The sequence below is a fragment of the Ambystoma mexicanum genome, chromosome 3q (assembly GCF_040938575.1).
Source record: "Ambystoma mexicanum isolate Mex_15411 chromosome 3q, UKY_AmexF1_1, whole genome shotgun sequence".
Taxonomy (NCBI): Eukaryota; Metazoa; Chordata; class Amphibia; order Caudata; family Ambystomatidae; genus Ambystoma; species Ambystoma mexicanum.
In genome coordinates this window covers 253,346,726-253,369,274 of record NC_090926.1, presented here as the reverse complement: position 1 = coordinate 253,369,274, position 22,549 = coordinate 253,346,726, and the positions used below count along the sequence as shown (strand labels likewise).

The window sequence follows — 22,549 nt, the reverse complement described above, 5'->3', positions numbered from 1 at the left end:
AGGTCCTACACGTGTGAGGGATCATGGGTACAGTCGACGTCACACTAGGGATAGTATTACTGGCTCGCCCTGTCGACGTCAACTGTAATTCTCTGCAGCTTCCACTAGATGTCGGCCTATGCACAGCATGTGATCTAAGCAGATTCCACAAGCCTCAGAAATATATGATACAGTACTCACCGTAATCTTATTTCTGATGCTTGTATCTGCTTAGATTCACATGCTATACATAGGCCGAGATCTAGCGGAAGCTGCAGAGAATTACAGTTGACGTCGACAGGGCGTGCCAGTAATACTATCCCTTGTGTGATGTCCCCTGTACCCATGGTCCTACACGCGTCGAGGTCCCTCAGATTGTTTTGTTTCTGACATGAGGTAGCATGAAGTGTAGCGCGAGTACAGGTGCATCCAAGCAGATATGTATCAGAGACCTCATATAAACATCCATGAACCTTCTCTCCAAGGGGAGGAAGGGTGGGCTCATGTGAATCTAAGCAGATGCAAGCATCAGAAATACCATTATGGTGCGTAATGTATCCCTTCTGAGGCTTGTGGAATCTGCTTAGATCACATGCTATGCATAGATTAGCAAGCAGTGTTAGGAGAACGTGGTGGGTTGTGAGAAGGTTCAGCGGCAAATAGATGTTTTAGAACTGCTTGTCCCACCTGTGTATCTGCTTTGGAATGAGGGTCAATGCAGTAGTGATGAGTGAAAGTATGTACTGAGCTCCATGTAGCTGCTTTGCCAATTATGTCTAGAGGGACATTTGCGATAAATGCCAGAGTAGCTCCTGTGCCCCTTGCGGAGTGAGCTCTTGGCGTGAAAGGCAGTGTTTTGCTTGATCATGAATTGCATATGATATGATATGGCATTTGTAAAGCCCCTATACACAAGTGTTTCAAGGCGCAACGAGGCAAGGGACGGGGAACCGAGGGAAAACAGAACGATCTTACTAGGCCAGGTGTCATTCAGATCGCGCAGATCGTATGCATCCAACTATCTATCCGGAGATGGCATTTTTGGAAATGCAGTCTCCTCCTCTGCCTGGTGCTATGGAGATAAACAGTTGGTCTGTTTTCCTAAGCGGTCTGGTCTTGTTTACATAGTAAAGGACCGCACTCCTTACATCTAGTGTATGGAGTTTTTTTCTCAGCTGAGCTTGTGGGGTTCTGGAAGAAGGCCAGTAGCTCTTTGAACTGGTTTACGTGGAATTTGGAAATTAATTTCGGTGAAAACCTAGGGTGTGTACGTAAAACCAATTTGTCCTTGTGTATGATAAAGAAAGGACTGTGCACTGACAAGGCTTGCAATTCACCAACTCTTCTTATGGAAGTAATAGCCACTAAGAAGGCAGCTTTGCAAGTCAGGTGTTTAAGACTTGACTTATGCATAGGTTCAAATGGGGGCCCCCATGAGCTTTGTGAGTACTACAATGTCCCGGGAGGATAGCTCAGCGGCAACGTGTGCACCTTGGAAGCAAGAGGACACGAAGCAACACAGGTTCGAACCCCGGGTCCGTGCTTAGAAACCTCTGGGTGTTTAAGCGCGTTATAAATTTGCAACTAAGACAAAAAACCAAAAAAAAAAAAAAAAACAATTACGCAACTAAAAAACAAACCGCGGGTTGTGCGAGCGCTTTAACAAATTCAAATAAATACAATACATTGAGATCCCAGACTGGCGGTGGGTTTGAAATTGGAGGGTGGTGTCTCCTCACTCCCTCCATGAATGCCTTAATGACTGGAACTTTCCACCACAATACTTTACTTTGAGAGGTGGTGTAAGCTGATAAAGGCGCCAGGTAGACCTTTATAGAGTTGAATGCTAACTCTGAGTCTAACAAGTGGAGCATATAGTTAAGAATGTGGGATGGAGTACATTCTACGGGGTTTATTTGTTTAGACTGACACAAAATTTCAAATCTCCGCCACTTGTCGAAATAACAGTGTCCGGTGTTTGGTTTACGTGCCTCCTTGAGGATATCCATACACCATTGTGGTAGATTTAAATGTCCAAACTCTATGAGCCTTTCTGCCAAGTTCACTCAGGGTGGTTGAGGGTGAACGGTTATTCTCCCATGTTGGGTCAATAGATTGGTCTGGCACAGGAGTTGGATGGGATTCCACATCGCTTAATAATTAGGCTTTTATATAGCGCTACAAACCCTCAGGTATCTGAGCGCTGCTTATTATTACCCACGGTGTGTGGTGCTCATTTATCGACCTCGGAAGGATGAAAGGCTGAGTTTGGCCCCGCCGGGATTCGAACCTGCGTTAACAGGCTCTGCACGGGTGTCAAAGCGGGCGCTCTACTCGCTGTGCCACTTGACCGGCTTGTTTGCGCAGATGTGGATACCATGGTTGTCTCACCCACATGGGAGCAACTAGGATGAGCGTCATCTGTTTTCTGTGAATCTTGTTCACCACATTGCTCATTAGAGGAATTGGGGAAAAGCGTAAGCAAAGTTTCCCACCCACTCATCCGTAGGGCGTTCCCCTTGGAGTCTGGCTGCCAAAACCTGGAGGTGAAGTCTGGGCACTGCATTTTTTCTTAGCGAACAAGTCTAGTGTGGGGTAACCCCACTGTGAAAAGATTGGGTCTACGTCATCATAGTCTAGTTGCCACTTGTGGTGTTCTGGTCAGGGATCTCTGCTCAGAGAGTCTGCTACAGTGTTCAGTACCCCTGGAACATTTTGGGAGGATAGGAACATTCCCCGTTTGAGTGCCCATTTCCATACTTTCTGTGCTAGTTTGGACAGATTTGGAGAGTGTGCCCCCTGCTTGTTGATGTAGAACATTGCAATGGTACTGTCGGTTAGGATTTGTACCGACTGATTTGTCTGCTGAGCTTCGAATGCTTGAAGCGCTTTGAATATTGGTCAAAGTTCCAGCAGGTTGATGTGGTTCTGTGCTGTGATGTGAGTCAACAGACCATGTCCTGTGTGGTGAAGGTGATGTGCCCCCCACCCGGAGAGTGATGCATCTGTTGTAACAACCTTTTGCGCTGCCGGCTTGTGGAAGGGTTTTCCCTTTAACAGCTTTTCCTTTGTCCACCAGCGTAGGTTTTCTATTAGTGTTTGCGAAACAACCACTGACCGCTTGCCTGAGACCATTGTCCCGCCAAACATTCCTGCATTGGGTGCATGCGCAAACGTGCGTGTGGGACCAGGTAAATGCATGATGCCATCATGCCTAGTAAACGCATTGCTTTGCATATGCTTATCTGGCGACCGGCTTGATAGAGAGGTATTTGCCATAGCATATTTTAAACGCTTTCCATTGATGGAAAGACTAACCCTGCTTCACTTTTTAAGACTGCTCCGAGTAACAGTTTTGTTGTGCTTGGCAAAAGGCTCAATTTTTTCTAATTTTTTGTGAAGCCCAATTGGAAGAGAAGGTTTATGGTACTTTGTGTGTTTTGCTGGAAAAGATGGGGTGATTCCCCTGTAATCAGCCAGTTGTCCAGGTAGGAGTACACTGGGATTGCCTCGCTGCACAGGCACCGCCGGCAGTACCTTGGTGAATACCCTTGGAGCAGAGGCTATTCCGAAGGGCAGCACCTTGAACTGGTAGTGCTGGTTTGCTATCTTGAAACGCAAGAGTTTTCTGTGTGCTGGGAACATTGAAATATGAAAATGGACATCTTCCATTTGTTGCCATGTAGTCCCCCCGCTTTAGCAGAGGGATTACTTCCTGTAGCGTAGTCATACAGAATTTTTGTGGCTTTACATAAGTGTTTGCAGGGTGCAAGTCTAACACTGAGCGCATAAAGGAAGTAAATTGAATAAATACCTTTGTTTATCTTGTTCGCTGGTACGATCTCTATGGCTTCCCTGAGTAACAGCGCTGCGACCTCCTCGAGAAGGAAGAGTTGTTCTTCCTTCGTGTATGTGACCTTTGTGGCCGGAGATTGTTGGATGGTCGTTGGATTAGCTACACGCAATAACCTCCCGCCACGGTCGATAGCATTCACTTGTCTGCGCTGATTCTCTCCCATGCGTGGGTGAAGTGTTAAATACACCTTCCTACTGGAGAGCCATGGAAGGGGACCTGGAGCGTTTTGTCATTTTTTAGGAGGTGTAACTCCACCTCTGGATGTGGAGGACCTCCCCCGACCACGAGATGGCCGCTGGCCTCTCTGGAATACCTGCAAGGCTTGTCCCTGTTGGTTACCCCAGGATGAGCCCTGACCTTGTCCATAACCTGAACCCCTTTGAGAGATCTGACCACGAAACTGATGAAAATTGCTTCCGCCTCTTTGGCCTGGTCGCTTGTTCGTTAGCTGGCCTAGAGATTTTAAGGTATCGCGCTCCTCCTTAGCAGATTTTAATGCATTTTCCACGGCTTTCCCAAATCAGACGTTGGGGTCCAGCGCAGGTCCCCGACCTTCCGAACATGTGTTTCATGTTTGAAGCCAGACTGGTGCAGCCAGTTGTGGCGTTTGCTGATGGTACCTTCGGCAATGAGCCTGACCGCATTGTCTGCGATATCCAAGTTGATTAAGATGCAGCTGTAAACTCCCTTGCCATCTGCTGCTACTAGTGCCAGTTGCGATTTGAGAGGTTTATGGGCAGAAGCTATTAGTGTTGTCACCTCGTCCCACTTGTGGCAGTTGTAGCTTGCCAGTAGTGTGGAGTTATTTGCAATCCTTGTTTGGAAGGCTGCTGAAGTGGCCACCTTTCTCCCCATAGTGTAGAGTTTTTGACTCTCCTTATCGGGGGCGCTTCTGATGAGGCTAAAGGTGTTACGGACCTCTTTCTAGTTATGGTTACCACAAGTGAGTCCGGTTTTAGCTAGCCCCTATTGTAAAGTGGGTCAGATGGGGCCGGACGGAAGAGTTTTTCAACACACAGGTTGACTGCACATGTTTGGTTTGGAGTCTCCAGAGAAGGTTGAATCCTTTGGATGGACTGATGAATAGGAATGAATTGGGTGGTGGCTTTCCTGTCCCCCCCAATACATCTTCCACAAAATCTTTATCCTGCTTCTTGGGTTTGGATTCCAAAGGGCTCAGCTACCTTTAAAAGCATATAGTTAAAGAGCAGCTGATTGTCAACTGGTGCATCGTCCACTGATGAGTCTTGGTGAACTGGTGAGGCTAGTGTGTACACCTCCTCATCATCATCATAATAATGGTCTGTCTCTTGTAAGGTTTCATTGCCGTCAGTGTCCGTATTTACATTATATGGATCACTATGTACTGGGTCCCCTTGAGGCGAAATGGGGAGTGTGTCAAGACATGGACTCTTCACTGGGGGCTGGGATGACGTAGCCTCAGTAGTTGGCAGCGTGTTCTGGAAATTTTGGCATGCTTGGAGTTTCTTCTCAAAGAAGTTAGCTATAAATGTCATCCTTGTCATAACCCGGTCAATATCTTCAGCAGTCCATGTGGCTGAACTTGGTATGACTCCAGGGTATTGAGGTGTAATAGACTGGCCCTGAAGTGTAGACTGGCCCTGAAGTGTAGACTGGCCCTTGTTTTTCAAGGCCTCCGTTAAGGTCCCTTCCTCCTGGGAAACTGTTTTTCCCTCTGATCTATGCTAGATTTGTCCTTGCTAGACTTCTTTCTCCCTTGGAGGATTGTTTATTTGAGCTTTTAGCTTTCAGGAGTCTTCCTGGACATGTTTTTGCACCAAGTGGGCTAAACCCAAGCTTTTGGGCGTTCAACGTAGGGTGTCGAATTTCAGCGGTGGATCGGGCGAAGCCTCGTCTTCCGACATTCGGCAGAGGATTTGGACACAGTGTCTGTCTCGTCTTTTGACTTATGGGGCCTGTCGTGAGGCGACAGACTTCTAGTGCTCAGAGGACAGGGATACAGTGGACCTCCCCCTTGATGCTGTGTGCGGGCATTCGGTTGACATTGGCAGCGATTCTCGGCCCTTGGCTATGTGTGATTGCGCACCTGGGGCTCATCTACACCCAGGGCATTTTTTTTATTACAACCAGGGCAACATTTAAATGGAGTTTTTTCCATAGCTAAAGGAAGAGGCAGCCAGGCGAGGAAAGACGGGGTAAAGGGGAAAATGCATTCTACAAAGACCACCCCACACTCTCCCTGTTAGAGCCAAGGCCCGGTGCGGCCTTTCAAGGCAGAAGCGGTCGCCGAATCAAGGATCTTGTTCAAGGTTCGTTCCTTTCCATCGCCGTCGAAAGTGTAGCCAAAGTCGGTAGTAGAGAAAGGATAGAAAGAGTAACTAACTCTAACTGACAATAATAAATCGTGTCAGCCGAAATGAACTCGGCGATTAAGCGTCCATTCTAATGACAGAAAAAAAAAAATCAGAGGGACCTCAACGTGTGAAGGACCATGGGTACAGTGAAAGTCGCACTAGGGATAGTATAACTGGCAGGCCCGGTCGACGTCACTTTGAGTTTCGAAAACAACTGTCATACTCTGCAGCTTCCACTAGATGTCAGCCTATGCATAGCATGTGATCTAAGCAGATTCCACAAGCCTCAGAAATGTATATATATATTTGCCAAAAACACTGTCAAAATAGTACATTCAATTTACCAATAAAGCATGAATACACCAAAACAACACACAGTAAATGGTTAAGATATTGATTCCAATTAATATAGGACTAACATAATAGGTCTGTATAAGTCCTAAAAAGGAGGAAGGAAAGAGGCTAGAGCAATATAGGATACCCGTCCAAAGGGCCAACAGACAGTAAGTACACGTAAAAGTACAGTACTGGGTCTGAAGAGGTCCCTAGTCACCGCTCATGTTAGATACCAACATAACCACCAGTGGTTACTGTAATAACAAGATTTCCTATGCACAGAGTGAACTACAACTATTATTTACAATCGACTCTTCGATAAATCAATAACAGGCCACTTTGAAAGTTAAATAAGTTTTGTAAAGTTTTCCCCATGCGAAGCAAATCGGGCAAAGTCCCATATGTCTGTTGAGGTTGAAGGAAAAAGTAAGGTAGGTTGTCCTTCTACCCCACAGTGCAGCTGTAACGCTCACCTGATTCCCGTAGAGGCGCCGGTCTTGACTGGGCGTATACCGTATCTTCAAAGGTGATGTGTAACACACGGCTGGCTCTTTGGGCTGGACCTCTGTGCACTGTATGTCTGGCTCGAAGGGTAAGATGTCTGCAGATAGAAAATGTGGGATTAATGAACTGGGTTATTGAATGTCTCTCTCTTCTTCCCTTTCTCTTCTCCTGTAGAACCCCAAAGGTTAATGCTCTCACCTTAGGTAAGTGAACGCCGTGCTCTCCATCTGCCTCGAGGCAGGGTGCTGTAACCAGTTTACTCACTGGATAAGGGGAGCAGGCCACTTGACTTCAGAGGAATGCTGTCCGTCGTTTACTGAATGAACGGTAAGTTTCGGGTAATTCTAATGTCTTTAAAGTCTTTAGTAATGATGTCTCTTGTTTTGCAGGGTTCCGGCGATGGCGGATGGCGGGCTGAAGTGAGTTGAAGATGGAGCCCGTGTGATGAATAGAAGCGCCTGGAAGCACGTAAGTAAGCGCTTGTTGCCTGCTTCACGATGCGCTCTAACTGTCTTTTTATTTTGCAGGTACAAGTTCGGGGCGGCTGCAGGGTGCCGGAATACCCACTGGGTTAGATGTGGAAAGGAGTAATGGCACGTGAGTATTAAAGTTCCCCAATGTCTTTAAAAGCACCTTGTTTTGTCTTTCAGATGCGGGATGCAGCGCCGAAGGCCTCCGGAGCGTGCAAAGAGTTGGTAAGCTTTTGTCTTTCAGATGCCGGAATGCAGTGTGAAGACCTCCGGAGCGCACGAAGAGTAGGTAAGCCTTTGTCTTTCAGATGCCGGAATGCAGCGCGAGGCGTTGGTGACAGCCGATGGACCAGGTAAGTGAAGAGCTGTCACTAAAGACCGTAATGCTAACCTGTTCTTTCTTGTCTTTATAGGTGTTGCTGAAGACTGGATTCAGAATGGTAAGCCTTTTTCCTTAGGCCCAGGATCAGATGCAGAAGACCCGATGAGCGTTCTGCTGCTGAGGATGCAGAATAACGCAAAGCAAGATTCATCCATCGGGTGTGGTTTAAATAGCCTCCTGTAGTGCTTAGGTGTCTCCTTCCACAGCCACGCCTAGGTAAGAAAAGAGTTCCTGCTTTCCAGAAGAGTTCCAGTGTTCTGAATCTAGGGAGTGGCTCCTGCCCCACCCAACAGGAAAAGTAGTTCCAAACAGAAGAGGATCAGAGACTCAACTGGCAGGCAAGTAAGCAGCATGGTCTGCTGCAGGTAAGTCCACCCAAGCATTATGAGCCCGGCGCTTCCAGCGCTGGGACTGGGCATATTTATTTATGAGCCTGGTGCCACTGGCGCCAGGACTGGGTCTAAAAGGTCCCAATTGGGACTGGTTGGCACTCGGAACCTGGGTTATGGATCTGCTTCCAAGGGAGTTGGGAAAACCCTGACCTTTTGGAAGCAGAGATCATGACAGTAGCAGAAGGTGCAATCAACCAAAGGGGACACAGGAGGGGACCACCAAGAAGTGTTCCAGCCCATGGTTAAGAATGAACAGGTCAGAAAGAGTTGATTAAAGAGGGAGCACAAATCCTAATCCATACAACGTAAATCAAAGTGGGGCGGGTGTGAGGATCAAAGCCCCACAACTTCCTAACCCAAGGGTTCGCTGCAGATGGAACCAATTACAAGAACAGGACCCAAGAACAAGTACTCATGGTGCTGGTTGCAGAGAACTAACCCAGGGTTCGGAATTGAGGGGAGCTGAGAGCTATTTTGCCCCTCGTTCTAGCCTAGTGGAGCCAGGCTAACTTGATACAAGCAGCTACCAGTAACTACATTTAGCTTCCCAGGCCAACCGATGCTGAACAAACACCTATGTGAATTAAACTCTCTGCCTTTGGGGCAATCTATAAACAAACATTAGGACAGAGCTACATTTGACATTTAAAGCGCAAGAGGTCCTAAATAATGGACAAAAGGCTAGGTTTGCATTTGATGCAGAAATTGCAGAATGCTATTTACTAGATCCCTGTTCCCCAGAGGTAGCTCCTGGTCACTTGTTAATATTGGCTACACAGGAACAGGTGAGTTTCGATGTCGTGATTAGGTCAGGATAGCCACAGTTGGGGACTCGGAGTAGAAGGGACTCAAACCAACAATTCATCAAGGATCCAGAAAAAAGGACTGTTAAGAAAGATTTCTCTTTGCTGTACCTTTCCTTCCATTTTTATGGACCCCCAAACTTTTTGCTTTTATTTTTGATCCTGACCTGTACTTTTTACCGTGCAGTGAAGCCGTAAGATTCACTACACTGTCTTTTGCTCATCTGTTATGGGGAAACTGACATTTCCTTCAGGCTGTCAGTACTGGGAAACATTGTTTCCCTTAGTCTTGTTACTTAGTTACTACTTTTAATAACTTATCACTTGTGGTTACTTTTTATCATTGTACACTGTATCTAACGATGCAGTACAATGGGTTACACCTTTGTTTTTGCTCTAGGCTAACACTCATTGGTTACTCGAGGTGTGCTAAATGGACAAGCTGGTGGCAGCAGTGACTTTTTACCATTTTTTGGTGCTTTTCATTTTAGCCTTACCGCGTTTGGCTACTAACTGTGGCTAGTGACCAAACATGGCCATGCCACAAGGTTTTTTGTTTATCCTTTAGCCAACTTGTTTTTTTTAGCCTTCTTCCTGGCCTGTGAGGCCAGGAAAATCCTTATACGGACTTTCAGTTCCCAGGAAAGCAGAGGCTTTTGGCGGGATACTGGAGGGCTATGTGTGTTTGTTGGCTGGATGTGAGCTGGGACTGTCTGCTCCCAATTCACAAACTGGTTTCAGTGTGTCTGAGTGTTATGTATGAGTGTTCCCACTAGTGGTCCTGATTGGAACACTGCTGGTGTGTGTGTGTGGGGCTAATCCTGCTATTGGGAGTTTCGGCTCTTACCTGGCTCCTGTCCAGCTGCGAGACCTGTGACGAGACCGGAGACCCATCTGAAGGAGGCCTGGAGACCAACTTCTGCTGCTGTCCTGGAGGAGCCCTGTCTTGCTATTGATTTTCAGCAGTCCCGCGAGGGAGCTGCGAACCGTGGAGTGGAGGGAACATCCATTCCAGATGTCTGCTCGGTACTTTAAGGAAGGCATGGTATCGAACAGTGAAGACAGACACAAGTGATCACAGTTCAAGGGTATTTATTGAACTTCAATGGGTTGAACACCTATCTAACCTAAATCCAAGGATGGGAGCAAGCTACGACCATCAAAAAATAATAGCGCATTCCTAGTAGATACCTCACAGAGACCTTTGATTGAGCACACTCGCGATGCCGGACCACTCCGTCACTGTTATTGTATCTTTCTCTTTTAAAGTTCAAACATCCATCAGCAATTAAACTTTCCTCGCGTCTTTCATCACACACGTTACTAATCTTCGCACTTGTGCGCGTTATACAATGTTGCTACTTACCTTGACTTCAACACAGACCGGTCTTGCACCGGTCTCCCCAACTTACCGGCTGTGTTGATCTCTGGCGATAGCGCATTCCTAGTCGACTTTAATGGGCTGAACTTCATCTATGTTGATCTGTCTGGCGCTGCTTTGATCCTGGAGCAAAGGACGGTACCACAGCGGCTGCTGCTCCTCCCAGACTCTGTAAGCCATGCAGGAGGGCCCTGGGTATTTCCAACACAATGCAGGATTCTTCAGTCTGGTTTCCTGTCCTTACTTTCCAGAATCCTTCAGAATAAAAAGCGTTAACAGTTTCTCGCCAGAAAGGTCAAGGGTATTTCCCTCCTTGCGCACTGTTCTTGGTTTGCTGTCTTTCTTCCCTCGTTCAGCTGCTGTCTGGAAAATGCTGTTCCCTCGTGTACTTTGCTTTGCTCAGAGTGTGCTCTCGTGCTTCGCCTGTTATCTGTGTGGGGAAGCTTAACGGAAGTCAGGTGTGAGTGGTTACCAGTAATTGTATAACCTTGCCTGACCATAGTAGTGGGACATGTCAGGTACAATGCACGGGTGCGAGTCTGTTTCCTCCCAGTTCGGGCTGTCCATGTGAACATGTTTGTGAAGAGAAACAGTGGGTGGTAAAGTTCCCAAATATCCTACTGGGATACAGGGAGGGGGATACTGCATGGCCATCAGGTGTCCCACTCCCCAAAGAACCCTCACCCAGGTGATCTTCCCGCACTGGTCCACCCCCAGGAACTGGATCCAAAGGAGATGGCTGTGTCCTGGCCACCTGAATGACAGATCCGAGGACTAGGGGTGAGTCACATTCGGAAGAGCTGTCGGTAGTGTCCCGGGACTTTTCTGTAGCTGACCAGCTATGAGTTTAGGCTACCGTGCTGCAGAGGTCGCCATTCCGCATTGAGGGCTGGAACCTGGGAGATTGACAGCTTGTCCTAAAAGACTAGACTTACCTCTGCAAAAATCCGGAGTCCTAGCGTCAAGGGGACCCGAGATAGGAGGGAAAGTCTGACCGCGACAAGTGAGTCCCTTTGTGTCGCTGTGCTGCGATAACCACCGTCCAAAACAGCTTACCTGAGTCAAGTCCCATGCTGAGAGGGGTCCTGCATCGTGTTTTTCTGCATTCTTCATTCAAGAGTCTTTGCACCAGCTAAAGACACAGACCGCAGAGGTGCTAGAACTTGCAACCCCTGTGAATCAAGGACTGAGGCTAACAGCAGGAAAAGCAACCCCAGACCTTCTACCATTGACCTGCCAAGTCCCGGGAAGAATCAGAGTACAGGGGGTGAGTTACAGTGGTTCTTACCTACCCCTAAACTCCCTTTACAAGTTTTGATAACTTTAATGAAACGTTTGCTAAACTTTAGCTTTGCCATTGCTTGCTCGCGCAAGCTTTCCGAAAATTGGGACACTTTTGTGAGTTTGAAAACACTGTCCTCTAATCCTTGGAACCGTTCACTGGACCCCAAAGACCCTCCCTTCATTTTTTCCTGCATCACAAACTGTCGGAACCTTTCCTGAACATTTGGGCATAAGGCACCAGACAATTTAGGGAAGGATTTTTGAAGTTGGGGTTTATTCTCTGTGGACCTGTAGTGGCTAAACTAATCTGTACTTTCTTTTACAGTTTGATTAGTATTATGCCTACTCTAGTGCCTGTATATATGTAATATATTATTAGTGTTGTATGATCCTTGTACCTGTTAGTAGTCATTTTTATAGTGATATTTGGCCATAAATAAATAACTATTTTTATACATACTGTCCAAGTGTACTCTGTGATTCACACTGTGTGTACTCAGAGGACCCTTTACAAGCTCACCACCTCTCGGGACTTAGCCTAGACCTCTCGTCACTGCTACCTTGAACGGGTTTGGCTACAGCTCCCAGAGTTGTCCCTGTCACAATATAAGTTGGCCTTCTATACATCTGTCCACCAGACCACAGTATAGAAAATCAGTCCTACCAAGTACCAACAGGGATGACACTCGAGAGGATGAGCTATGAGGCTGAAGATTAAGCAGCCACAAGGATAGCGACAGGAGCACAAAGACCTAGAGCAAGGTTTGGGGCAAGCTCAGGGGAGCAGGAAGGTCCAAGTCTGCCAGCACAGAATGGTCCAACTATTGGAGAAAATGCAAAGCGCAATTCAAAATGTGGCAAAAATTGAGATTAGGTGTAGCAGCAGCAAGTGTCAATACTTTCAGGCCAGGGAGCTGCAGTCAAGGAAGATGCCCCACGAAGGAACAGCCAGCAAGGACTATGGCAAGATATGAAGAGCCCAGGATGGGGTTGCACCAGCAGGGAAGGAGCAGGATGCAGAAGTCGGCCAGGGACCCAGGTATGGCTCTGAGCAATACATTAGGGTCTCTCAATGTTAACACATTCATTCAAAGGCTATCCTACCAGCCCACTAATCACACGCTAGGTGAGCGCACACAGGTTTTGGGGGCACGCCAATTGGGATGGACCTAAAAACCATCAAACACATTGACTGCCAACATGGATGTAGATTGGGAAGTCTAGAGTACTTCAAACTAGACTGTGCTGTGATATATGATATGATAGGTTATTTATAACGCGCTTAATACGCAGAGGCTTCTAAGCGCGGACCCAGGGATCGAACCTGTGTTGCTCTGTGTCGTCTTGCTTCGAAGGCGAGCACGTTGACGCTGAGCTATCCTCTCGAGACTGGTTAAACTACAACAGAGGGTGCTTTTGTGGGATTAGGATGAGCCCACATCAGCAAAACCGCTGCTTTGGCCATGCCTCATGATCCAAGGAGATAGTCTTAAAAGAAAATGGCTGGAGGCAGGCCTTAGTTCCTCAATGGCTACTATATAGGTGCATAGCTGCATTAGGCTACTAATGTGATAAAGTGAATACAACCCCGGTGTAGCCAAAACTAAATCACAGCTGCCACCAGCCTACTTTACAATCACATTCAGGGTGATAGGAAAAAACAAAATATGGTGCTTAAAAAGCACACCTGCCACGAAAGTCATATGAGCTATTAAGGGCAGTACAACAGAAAATGGTTGCAGTGCAATGGGACTAAAGTAGAAGTCCCTACAACCACATAAGAAAAGTTTAAAAACCACTGAATCCAACAAAATGCTTAGGGGGGTTGCTAAGCACACAGTGGGAGGGATAAGCAAATTCAGTAAAAAGGGTCTAGTCGAAAAGGATCTAAAATCCAGAGTCCAATGCCTATTCTAAATCTGTAAGCCTGAGTGTTTCCCAAGAACAGAGGTCATCTAGTCACTCAGCCACAGGGATTTTGAAGTGCACTTCTTAGTCCTCTGGAGCAGGGGGCGGCCTTGAGACTGCTAGCAGGGCAAGCCATGCATTCTACCCCTTTTGCACTATGAGATTCTTCAGTAAACTTTATAGGTCTGAATCCTTTAACTTTGCCACTTGCCATGGTGGTTCTTTGTATTTGCGGGCAAAAATAAAATCACCCTACATAGGTTGGACTTTCATAGACCCAATCTGCGTTCTCAAGGGTTGCAAGATTCTTATCTAGGCAAGCTGCCTTCTCTCCGACTGCCATTTTCCATGCCCGGCTCCTGCCAGCCATCTGGTGCGGGTTTCTAGCAGGCTTTCTATTCTAACCTGGTTCTTCAAGCAGTCATTACTGTGTGCCTTAACTGGCAGAGCTTTTGCCTTCCCTGTATCCCTTTACCTAGTTGGCCTCTTTGGCCTGTCCGTGGCAGGATCAGTCTCTTGACTAGCCATTCTACACTCACTGCAACCCATCTTTATCTCGAATACCATCCTAACTTGTCTTGGGAGGATAGCTCAGGGGCAACATGCTCGCCTTGGAACCAAGACAGAGCAACACAGGTTCGATCCCCGGGTCCATGCCTAGAAACCTCTGGGTATTAAGTGCATTATAAATAACTAATTCTAATAACTTTCACAAGCTTAGGAGATTTGTGCCTTATTTTGCACAAGCTTGTCACAATGAGTTCTCTAGTTGGCGGGGTGTTTTCTTCTTATGTGTCTGAGTTAGTGATCGGCTATTCCTTAATGGTTACAACTCCATCCGAGTTGCGTGGCTTTTACATTGGTTTGCAGTTTTTGTGCAAGTCTGGTAGGAATCTGTCCGTGAACCAGCCCAAGCAGTGCAAAATTAAGAGCATCCTCTCTGTTGGGATGGGGTGCCAGTGGATTGGCTGCTCCCGATTCGGCATTCTGACTGCCTTATTCGTCTGAGCTAGAATCCCTGCTTTCAATGCCTCCATGCTGAGCATGAGCGCTTGCAGTGTGTGGGTGTGTGTATTCTGGACAGCTGCAGAATTTCTGTTTGGTTAAAGTTTGCAATCTAGGCCAGGGCTTGCACATCTGATGTGGGGTGTCCGTTCAATCCAATCCTGCTCCAAGCACTGATCTGCAACCAGTTGAGAGAATGGCATGCCAAAGCACCTTGTTTGGGGGGGGGCCTGGGGGGGTGTGTGTGGTGTGTGTGTTATTTATACAGCTGTCCTGGGGCTGATTTTGCCATGGGTTTCTCAGTTCTGTAGTAAGCAGGGATGTATTTAGGTGTTTCCAGGGGTCGCATCTGCGACCCCGGAGGTCTCCCTTGCTTCCCCTAAAAAAGAAAGAAAAATGTTTAAAAAAATATATATATTATTTTCTTATTTTTAAAATTAAATTGAGGCTCCTGGGCAATGGCCGGAAACATGTGACTCTTTGTTTCTGAAGTGGCTGGTTTTCCGATAGCTATAGCCGTTAAGATAGCTCAATGGGTTGAATGTCCAATGCTGCAATGTGCATCTGATCTGCAGGTTAGACTCCCGGCAAGGTCACTCAACTCAGCCTTTCATCCTGCTGAAGTTGATGAATGAGTATCAACACAGGTTGGGTAATATTGTACGTATATTTGTTCCATATGAAGCGCTTAAGCGCTATATAAAACATTGCGCGGTACAAATGTCCTTTAACATTATCGTTTCGCCTTGGATGTCTGCTTGCATTCACAGTAATTTGGCAATATTAATATTAATGATACATATGGTGATCCATTCTTGCATAAATGTTTATCACTTTACAGTGGTATCGTAACAATATTTTTCGTAGTGTACTTAGAAACAATACTATGTGATGCCTCTTCCTGTTTTGTCAAGGGGTGAAAGGTCGTGCTCCATCACTTCCTGTGATGTCACTTTGGGGTGGGGTCAAATGACATCACTTCCTGTGATGGCATCAGAAATCAAGGGTGGTGTGATGTCATTTCCGCTACCCCTTGCATTTTACTGAAATGACGACCCTGGTAGTAAGGCAGGCTACTAAACTACATGCAGACTCCTTCCCCTCTTTCAAGGAGTTTCTTGCTCACTGGATGACATTAGGTCCTACTGATTTTAACAGCGCTATACTCTGGAATTCCCTGATGGAATGAGGGCGTTTTGGAGGATCCCCCATGTACTGTCTTCCAGGGGCACTTCATGGAGCGGATGGCTCCTCATGCCTTTCAAAGTTCCCCAGTCTCACTCAATGTAAAAAAAAAAACAACAAGGAAGCAATACTTATCACAATTGTACAATGATGTAAGCACTAACCTGCTCTCCTTTTGGATCGCTTGATGTAAATGCTTGCATCCCAAAGACCATCCAAATCCCTTAGTTGCAACAGTGTTCTGGGTGGCCAACGGGATTCAGCAAAGGGAAACCCGCCAGAGACAAAACCTGTTGACGGAGATCTTCAATGAAGGCTAGGGCAGGCAACTGGAGCAGCAGCATCCAGAGTAGCACAAGGCAGCAGAAGCATGAGGCACAATAGGTAATAGAACGAAGAAGGAAGCTAGGAGGAACAGAATCAAGAAAGGATCAGGAAGGAAAATTACCAGGTACAAGGAGCACCCGTGCTTGTAGAATGAAGAGAGGCAAAGTCCTTACTGTGCGGCAGGAATACATCCTGACCTCTGTGTCTTTCCGTGTGCAGTCTCAACCAGATGCAAGGCGCCATCTTGGAATCCACTAGAGCAAGGAAAACGATGCAAGATTTGGGAGATATGAGGGTGCCATCTTGGGTGGGAAAACATGGGAACCGGGTGTCTCTTTCTCCAGCGATATCAAACAGACCCGGAGTGAAGCTTTTTCCTGAAAATTCCCCACTTACGAGGGTTGCAAGAAGACTAAAGAAATCCACCCTGGTGTTTAAACTGGGAAGGTATATTGCAACCAGTAAGATCTGGTACTGGATGGTGCAAAAAATAGTGCAGATACACGTCTTACTTCATATGGGAATTTAATTAGAATATCTGATTAATCAGCATTTCCCTTAGCAAGCTCAGCAAAGCTAGTGAGAAGTTGGTAATCAACCCTGTACTACTTGGACCCGGAGACAAAAAAAAAAGAAAAATCAGCACTATTTTTGAGTTCAGAGTACATTGAAACTGCACCCTTGCCATGGAGAGATGCTGGGGAGGAAAGAAACCTACCCCGCTGGATCTTCAGAGAAACATGGTCTACACAGAGACCGCCTAAGTTAAAAAGGATGAGCTCACTGAAGAAAATACCTTTTTCTTGGGGAAAAATGTGTTTGAAATATCTGGCTCCCCTTACACTGCCTGCTTACAGCTCACTTAACGAGTGAGCAGATACAATTGTGTCAGACATAGTTTTCACTATTGAAGGTCACAGATAACAAGCCTGTACTAAAATGATCTTATTTTTCTTTAGCTTTTATCTAACACACATTAAAACACTTGTTTATTTAAAGACAGCAACCACTAGCAAAATATAAGTTGTCAGATTTCCTCACCATTGGATATCGGCACTGAATGCTTCCCGTACTTAAAAACAAGCAATTTTAGGTATTGGATTCTCCAAGCAGAGATCAAAAGTCATAAGACCATTAATCCATTCGCAGCACATACTACAAGGGGCGGAATCCTCCTAGGAGATGGTTTCCTAAATTCATGCCTCCAGTATCTCCCATAAGAATTAGGTTAATTGGCAGTATAGAGGCAAATGGAATAGGGATATTGGGGCCAGTTTGGTTAAAGAAGAATAGATGTTTTAAAAAGAGAAGCTGGGCCTTGTCCCCTAGTTCAGCCTGGTGGAAACCCAACAAAAAATCTATTATCGCTGGCATCGGACACCACCTTGCCTTGCACATTTCCAAATTCAAGCAGACTCACTGTTGGAGACTATGTGGGCAGCCAGGAACCTGTTACACATTCTGGTCATGCCCCAATTTCTGGATTGAGGTATGCTCCAAAATCAGGGACATTCTATGATATGATCTATACATAATACATGAGGGACAGGGAAGGAGGAACAGATATCATCACTGCTACTGTTAGCAGCAAAAAGACAAGCTATAATCTTTTGGAAAAACACAGAATCCCCCTCAATTACACAGTGGTGGCCAATGGTTTGGCATATCAAGTCAATAGGAAATAAATCACAGCAACCCTAAGAGTTGCTAGCCGAAGGTTCATGAGACATAGGTCAACATTTGTGCACTATGTTAGTGAAGACATGGGAATGCTAACATACCCAACAAGACTTATAGCTCCTAATCTAAGTGAAGAAGGGAGGAGGCCGGTTGGTAGATCTCGGGAACTCCTCACAGTCACTGAAAACATTTAAGAAACCTTTGAATCTAAGCTTCAAGGGGTGTCTTGTTTTTGTTTAGTTTGGGGGATTGCAAACTACTAAATGTATTAGCTGTTGGCTCGTAATGTTTGAAAGTCCATTCTGTATGTTTATGTTTGCTATAAAAACACAAGCAATTTTTCAAGTGTTAAAAAACAGAAAATACAGTTAGTTAAATATACTCCAATGTTCCATATTGTTGTGTTATAGAAGAAATGTGCATTAAGCATTCTCAGCAGAAGTCACTCAGACATGCAACAGTACACACACAAAACTGAAAATTCATTCAGTGAGACTGAATTACCAACTTTCTCACAAATGAAAAACTAATACTCCATCTAGACGCATGCTTGCAGCCCCTAGGTGAGCTAGTCAACTATGGGGGAGAAAGGGATGCTCACCTGCGCAGCCGACCTTCAATGAACCACTTGTTCCTGCGCTGCTTGGACATGTTTTCCAGTGCTTTATCAATCTCACTGCAGAAGAAATGAAGATAATTAATGTCTGCAACAGTTTCAAGAGGCTCAACAGATCTTTCTAAGAAGGAGGATGTCAGAAATTGGACAAATATTACCCTGAGGGATTTCTCACAATTATGCAATTATGAAAGATTACATTCATGACAAGTTAGCTGGTCTGTAGCTCACTCACCTTAACGGCTTCAACATTACCTCTGTCGAAGTAACCTTGCACAGTTGGTCGTTGATACCACTGGTTGGTGGCAGAGACCAACATTGATGGGATCCAGTGCTGCATCCGGAAGGATGCATTAGGGAACACCCATGTTAGAAATCCAGTTTGGGTTCGCGAGTTAAACTTTGTTGATTTTGTGTGAAAACATGAAGCATGACCATTGCCTTCATAGACCACAGACCACTACCTGAACAAGACCAGATCTGGCTGGCATGTTAAAAGGATGTCTAGATTATCGCTTAACTCAAGACCATGTGTGTTTACCAACGAAGTACACTGAGAAACAGTGTGCTGAATCCTAGGGATTAGGTGGCAATCAAAAGGGTTGAAAGGACACACCCTGTCAATTGGAAGGAGAGTTTGCACTCGGCTACCATTTGTTCTATTCTACCTGGTTATCTGCATAGTGTACTGCTGCATCTTGCAAGACCATTTTGATGGCAACGCTCTGCCAGTGTCTCCTCAAGAGACTACAGGGAACAGACTAATAATTGCTGCCTTACATTAACCCTGCCGGCAAACCATAGGGAGCCCCTGCTCCTAAAAGGTCACTTGCTGCTAATCCCTGTGCGGATTTGATATGAATTGGCAGGATTATTGGAAAGGCTAATGGATAGAGAATTTCTCCCCACACATTCGTCTCAGACTTCTATTTCCTCTATCACTGCATCGACATCCAACTCTGTTTCATCGTAGTGGTTTTTCAGTTTTAAGGGAGTTCTTTTTCGTTATTTGGTGATCCATCAGGGTCCGTGAAATTCACTTGACCACTAGCACAGTTGAGTACTTCTTAGATACTTTACTTTTTGATGGCAACCATCCTTGTGGTCAAGTATATCTTCTGCAATGTTACTGTGGGCTAATTGTACTGAAGTGCACCAAGTGAATCCCTATTACCCGGAAGTCAGTCTGTGGCAGTCTGCCATTCAAACCTGAAAACATAGGTTAATTTCCCACCTGAGAGGAAGGAAAAGGGTATGCATCAAAGAACAGGCTTCAGCCATGAGGACTAGCATTTTGAGTATCTGCTCACTTAAAGGCTTTATCAATGTAAAGTACTGGTTCACAGTAGCGCACCCTTAAGAAGAGCAAAAGTACACAATATATATAAAAAGTAACCAAACATAGCTTTCAGAAAAATGGGGTCACAAAGAGTCCCTGCAGTGCTCCACTTATGGTGAATTCTGCTGCTGCTTAAAAAGAAAGGATAGAGAAAAACAGGAGAGGCTCTCCCTGCACTGGCAACCCCTAAGGGCTGACAAACGAGGAAAGTTAATCAGGTGAAGGAGTTTAAAAAGACAACACTCAACTACAAAATGCAGAGTTAATGTCAGTAGCAGATATGGTGTCCATTGAAGTCCGTAGGAGAAAGTTGTAAAAATAAAAGCTTCCCCAAATCGGTCTCAATATCCACATTTCACTTCTTCCCTTCTCAGCTTTGGTGTCCAGCCACACCTACCAATACACAGTCTTTGGTGTGGCACTTCTGCCGCTTGGCCATCCCAAATTATCCCATTTGCAAAGGAGTGGACGTTTTATAAACACCAGTGCTGAATGGTACCTGGGCTGGCTAATCTGTTCTACAAAAAACTGCTATTTTCTTAAATTCCATCCGGGGTTTAACCTTTGGGTGCATATATAGCCCATTGGTAGTAAGGAAAGATCCCCTCTCTGCCCAAAGTATAAGAATATCTGTTGAACAGAAATCCATTTTTTGCTGATATGCCCTTTTTACTTCAAGTCAAGGAAACCATTATTTAGACTGCTGTGAAGAAAAATGTATATAAAAAGGTGCACAACCTTAACAGTAACATTTTGTAAAGCGACTGACAAGAGCACAATATTTGCTGTTGTCAGTTATTTAGGTAGCACCTGGCTCAGAAGGCCGAAATACCTGGCAGTGTCACAATGATTATCGTGGAAGTATTATGTTATGGATTGTATTCAATCTTATAAAAATTGATTCGTATTATACCTTTTATGAAAATGTTCTCAAATGCCTGAGGAATTGCATTTCACAACCTGATGTAGCAGGATGATCATGTGGTAACAGAGATTTTACTTTCTTTGACCAATTATGGACTCTGCTTCATTGAATTTGTTGTGCAAACTAAAGATGCATTTTATATATTTTCTTTTATCTTTGTAATGTTTTTGGGACAATATGTCTGTAACTAACTTTTAACAGACGGTAAACTGTTTGGAGAAGAGGCCTCCCTATTTAAAGGGCAAGCTTGAGCATGGTTTGTGTCCAGCACAACAATGCACTCTTTCTAGTACGACTCTGCAATATACTAGAATATGCCATCACTGAAAAGCTTGGCTTTACAAGCAAATTTTATAGTCTTGCTTCTAATCAGCAGTCTGTGTGATCTATTTGTCTGCCTTTGGCATCTTACACACCTCTCTATTCTCCTCTATTGCTTCTTTCTTCCAGGGATCAGTGTCTGGTTCAACGCCATGAGGGGACCCAATAGCCTGCTTCCTGGACAAGCTTTGGGGCTGCAAGACCACTACAGTTAAGATGGGCACAGTATAAATGCCTTTAATGTAAGAAATGTTGTTCCAGAAACGAAGCACAAAACACAAATTCAAAGTATTGTTGGCACTCTGAGCCCAAATGTTACATGTACAGCCCGGCACCTGATGTCCGTGTCTTACCAGTAGCAAAACCATACCAACTTTAAACAGCAAAGGTGATCGGACGGTACCCTAGCTTTAACATTTCATCTTCTCCAACTTTGCTTGATCACTCTGGGGTTTTTCTCACCCAAGCAGTATGTTTAAGGCACACTAGTGGAATTGGAACTTGTTTTATGGTGCACTACTGCACACCTTTATTTTTTTCTTTTAGGGTTGCCTTATGTAGTAGCCAAAATGGCTACCTTGTTGTTTTAAGCCTCGTCTTCCTAAAACAGTGGCTTTGTTGGTAGTCCTCATTGCATTTTGAGGCAGGAATGATCATACTTGGCCATCCCCTTTGTGAGCTCTTTGCAGCGCTCATAATGGTAAGCCTGAATGAAAGGCAATCAGTTTGACATGTGTTAGGTGTAACAAACACGCCAATCCATATCATCTCTGGAGTGATGTCATGAATGTTTTGGCCTCCCTTACAGGAGTGGATGCCCTTGCAAAGCTGTGAATATTGGATGCCTGTGAGAAGCGATCTGGGATACCCCAAGCCCTGCATTGTGTATCTCTTTAAAGGATTTGGGTCCATTCATCAGTAGACCATTGGATCCTGAATCCAAACAAACCTAGCGCAGACCATGAAGGATACCAGAGTGTCCTCTGCCTGAATTCTTCATTGCTGCTCAAGATCTGGCAAGATTAAACACTGCCTTTTCACTTGAACAGGAAAAACCATTTCCAGTGCTTCCCTTTTGAGTTGGAAGAAAAGATAGCTCACTGTTCCTTCTCAGGGTCCCCTGAATCTCTTCACTGACTTCTGTTCATCTCTGAGAACAGGCTCCTCATGTGAACTTGACACCAAGCTAGCTTCATTGCTTCTCTTCCTTTTATCAATCTGTTAGTGGGATTTTGAAGGTTGCGGCCCTGCTGCTGCTTTTGGTCAGTGAAGAGAGTTGGCCTCTGGGGCTAGATGTTGTTGGCCTATGACTGGTTAAAAAGAGGACTCCAAGCCTGCGCCACTGCTGCAGCACATGTCATTCTTTTTCATAGGCTGCTGGAAAGACGTTACCTTTCGATAAGCGTAAAGAGGTCCTGGCCCCGTTATTTTCTGAAACCATCACAAAAGATGTGAAATGATGCCAGATGGGCCCATTCTCAGAATCATGTTAGTAGGCTCATCTTTGTTCCTGAACCTAC

The 22,549-nt window shown here is 45.4% G+C and overlaps 1 protein-coding gene across 4 annotated transcripts in view; it reads right to left on the bottom strand.

Annotated features, from left to right (window-relative positions):
* Positions 1-22,549, bottom strand: part of BAZ2A (bromodomain adjacent to zinc finger domain 2A) — a 2,136,751-nt gene that overhangs the window by 893,312 nt on the left and 1,220,890 nt on the right. For all 4 annotated transcript variants that reach the window (XM_069653682.1, XM_069653683.1, XM_069653685.1 and 1 more), the window contains one exon: positions 18,430-18,504. In XM_069653682.1, coding sequence (XP_069509783.1) covers positions 18,430-18,504 — 75 coding nt within the window. The remainder of the gene's footprint in view (positions 1-18,429; positions 18,505-22,549) is intronic.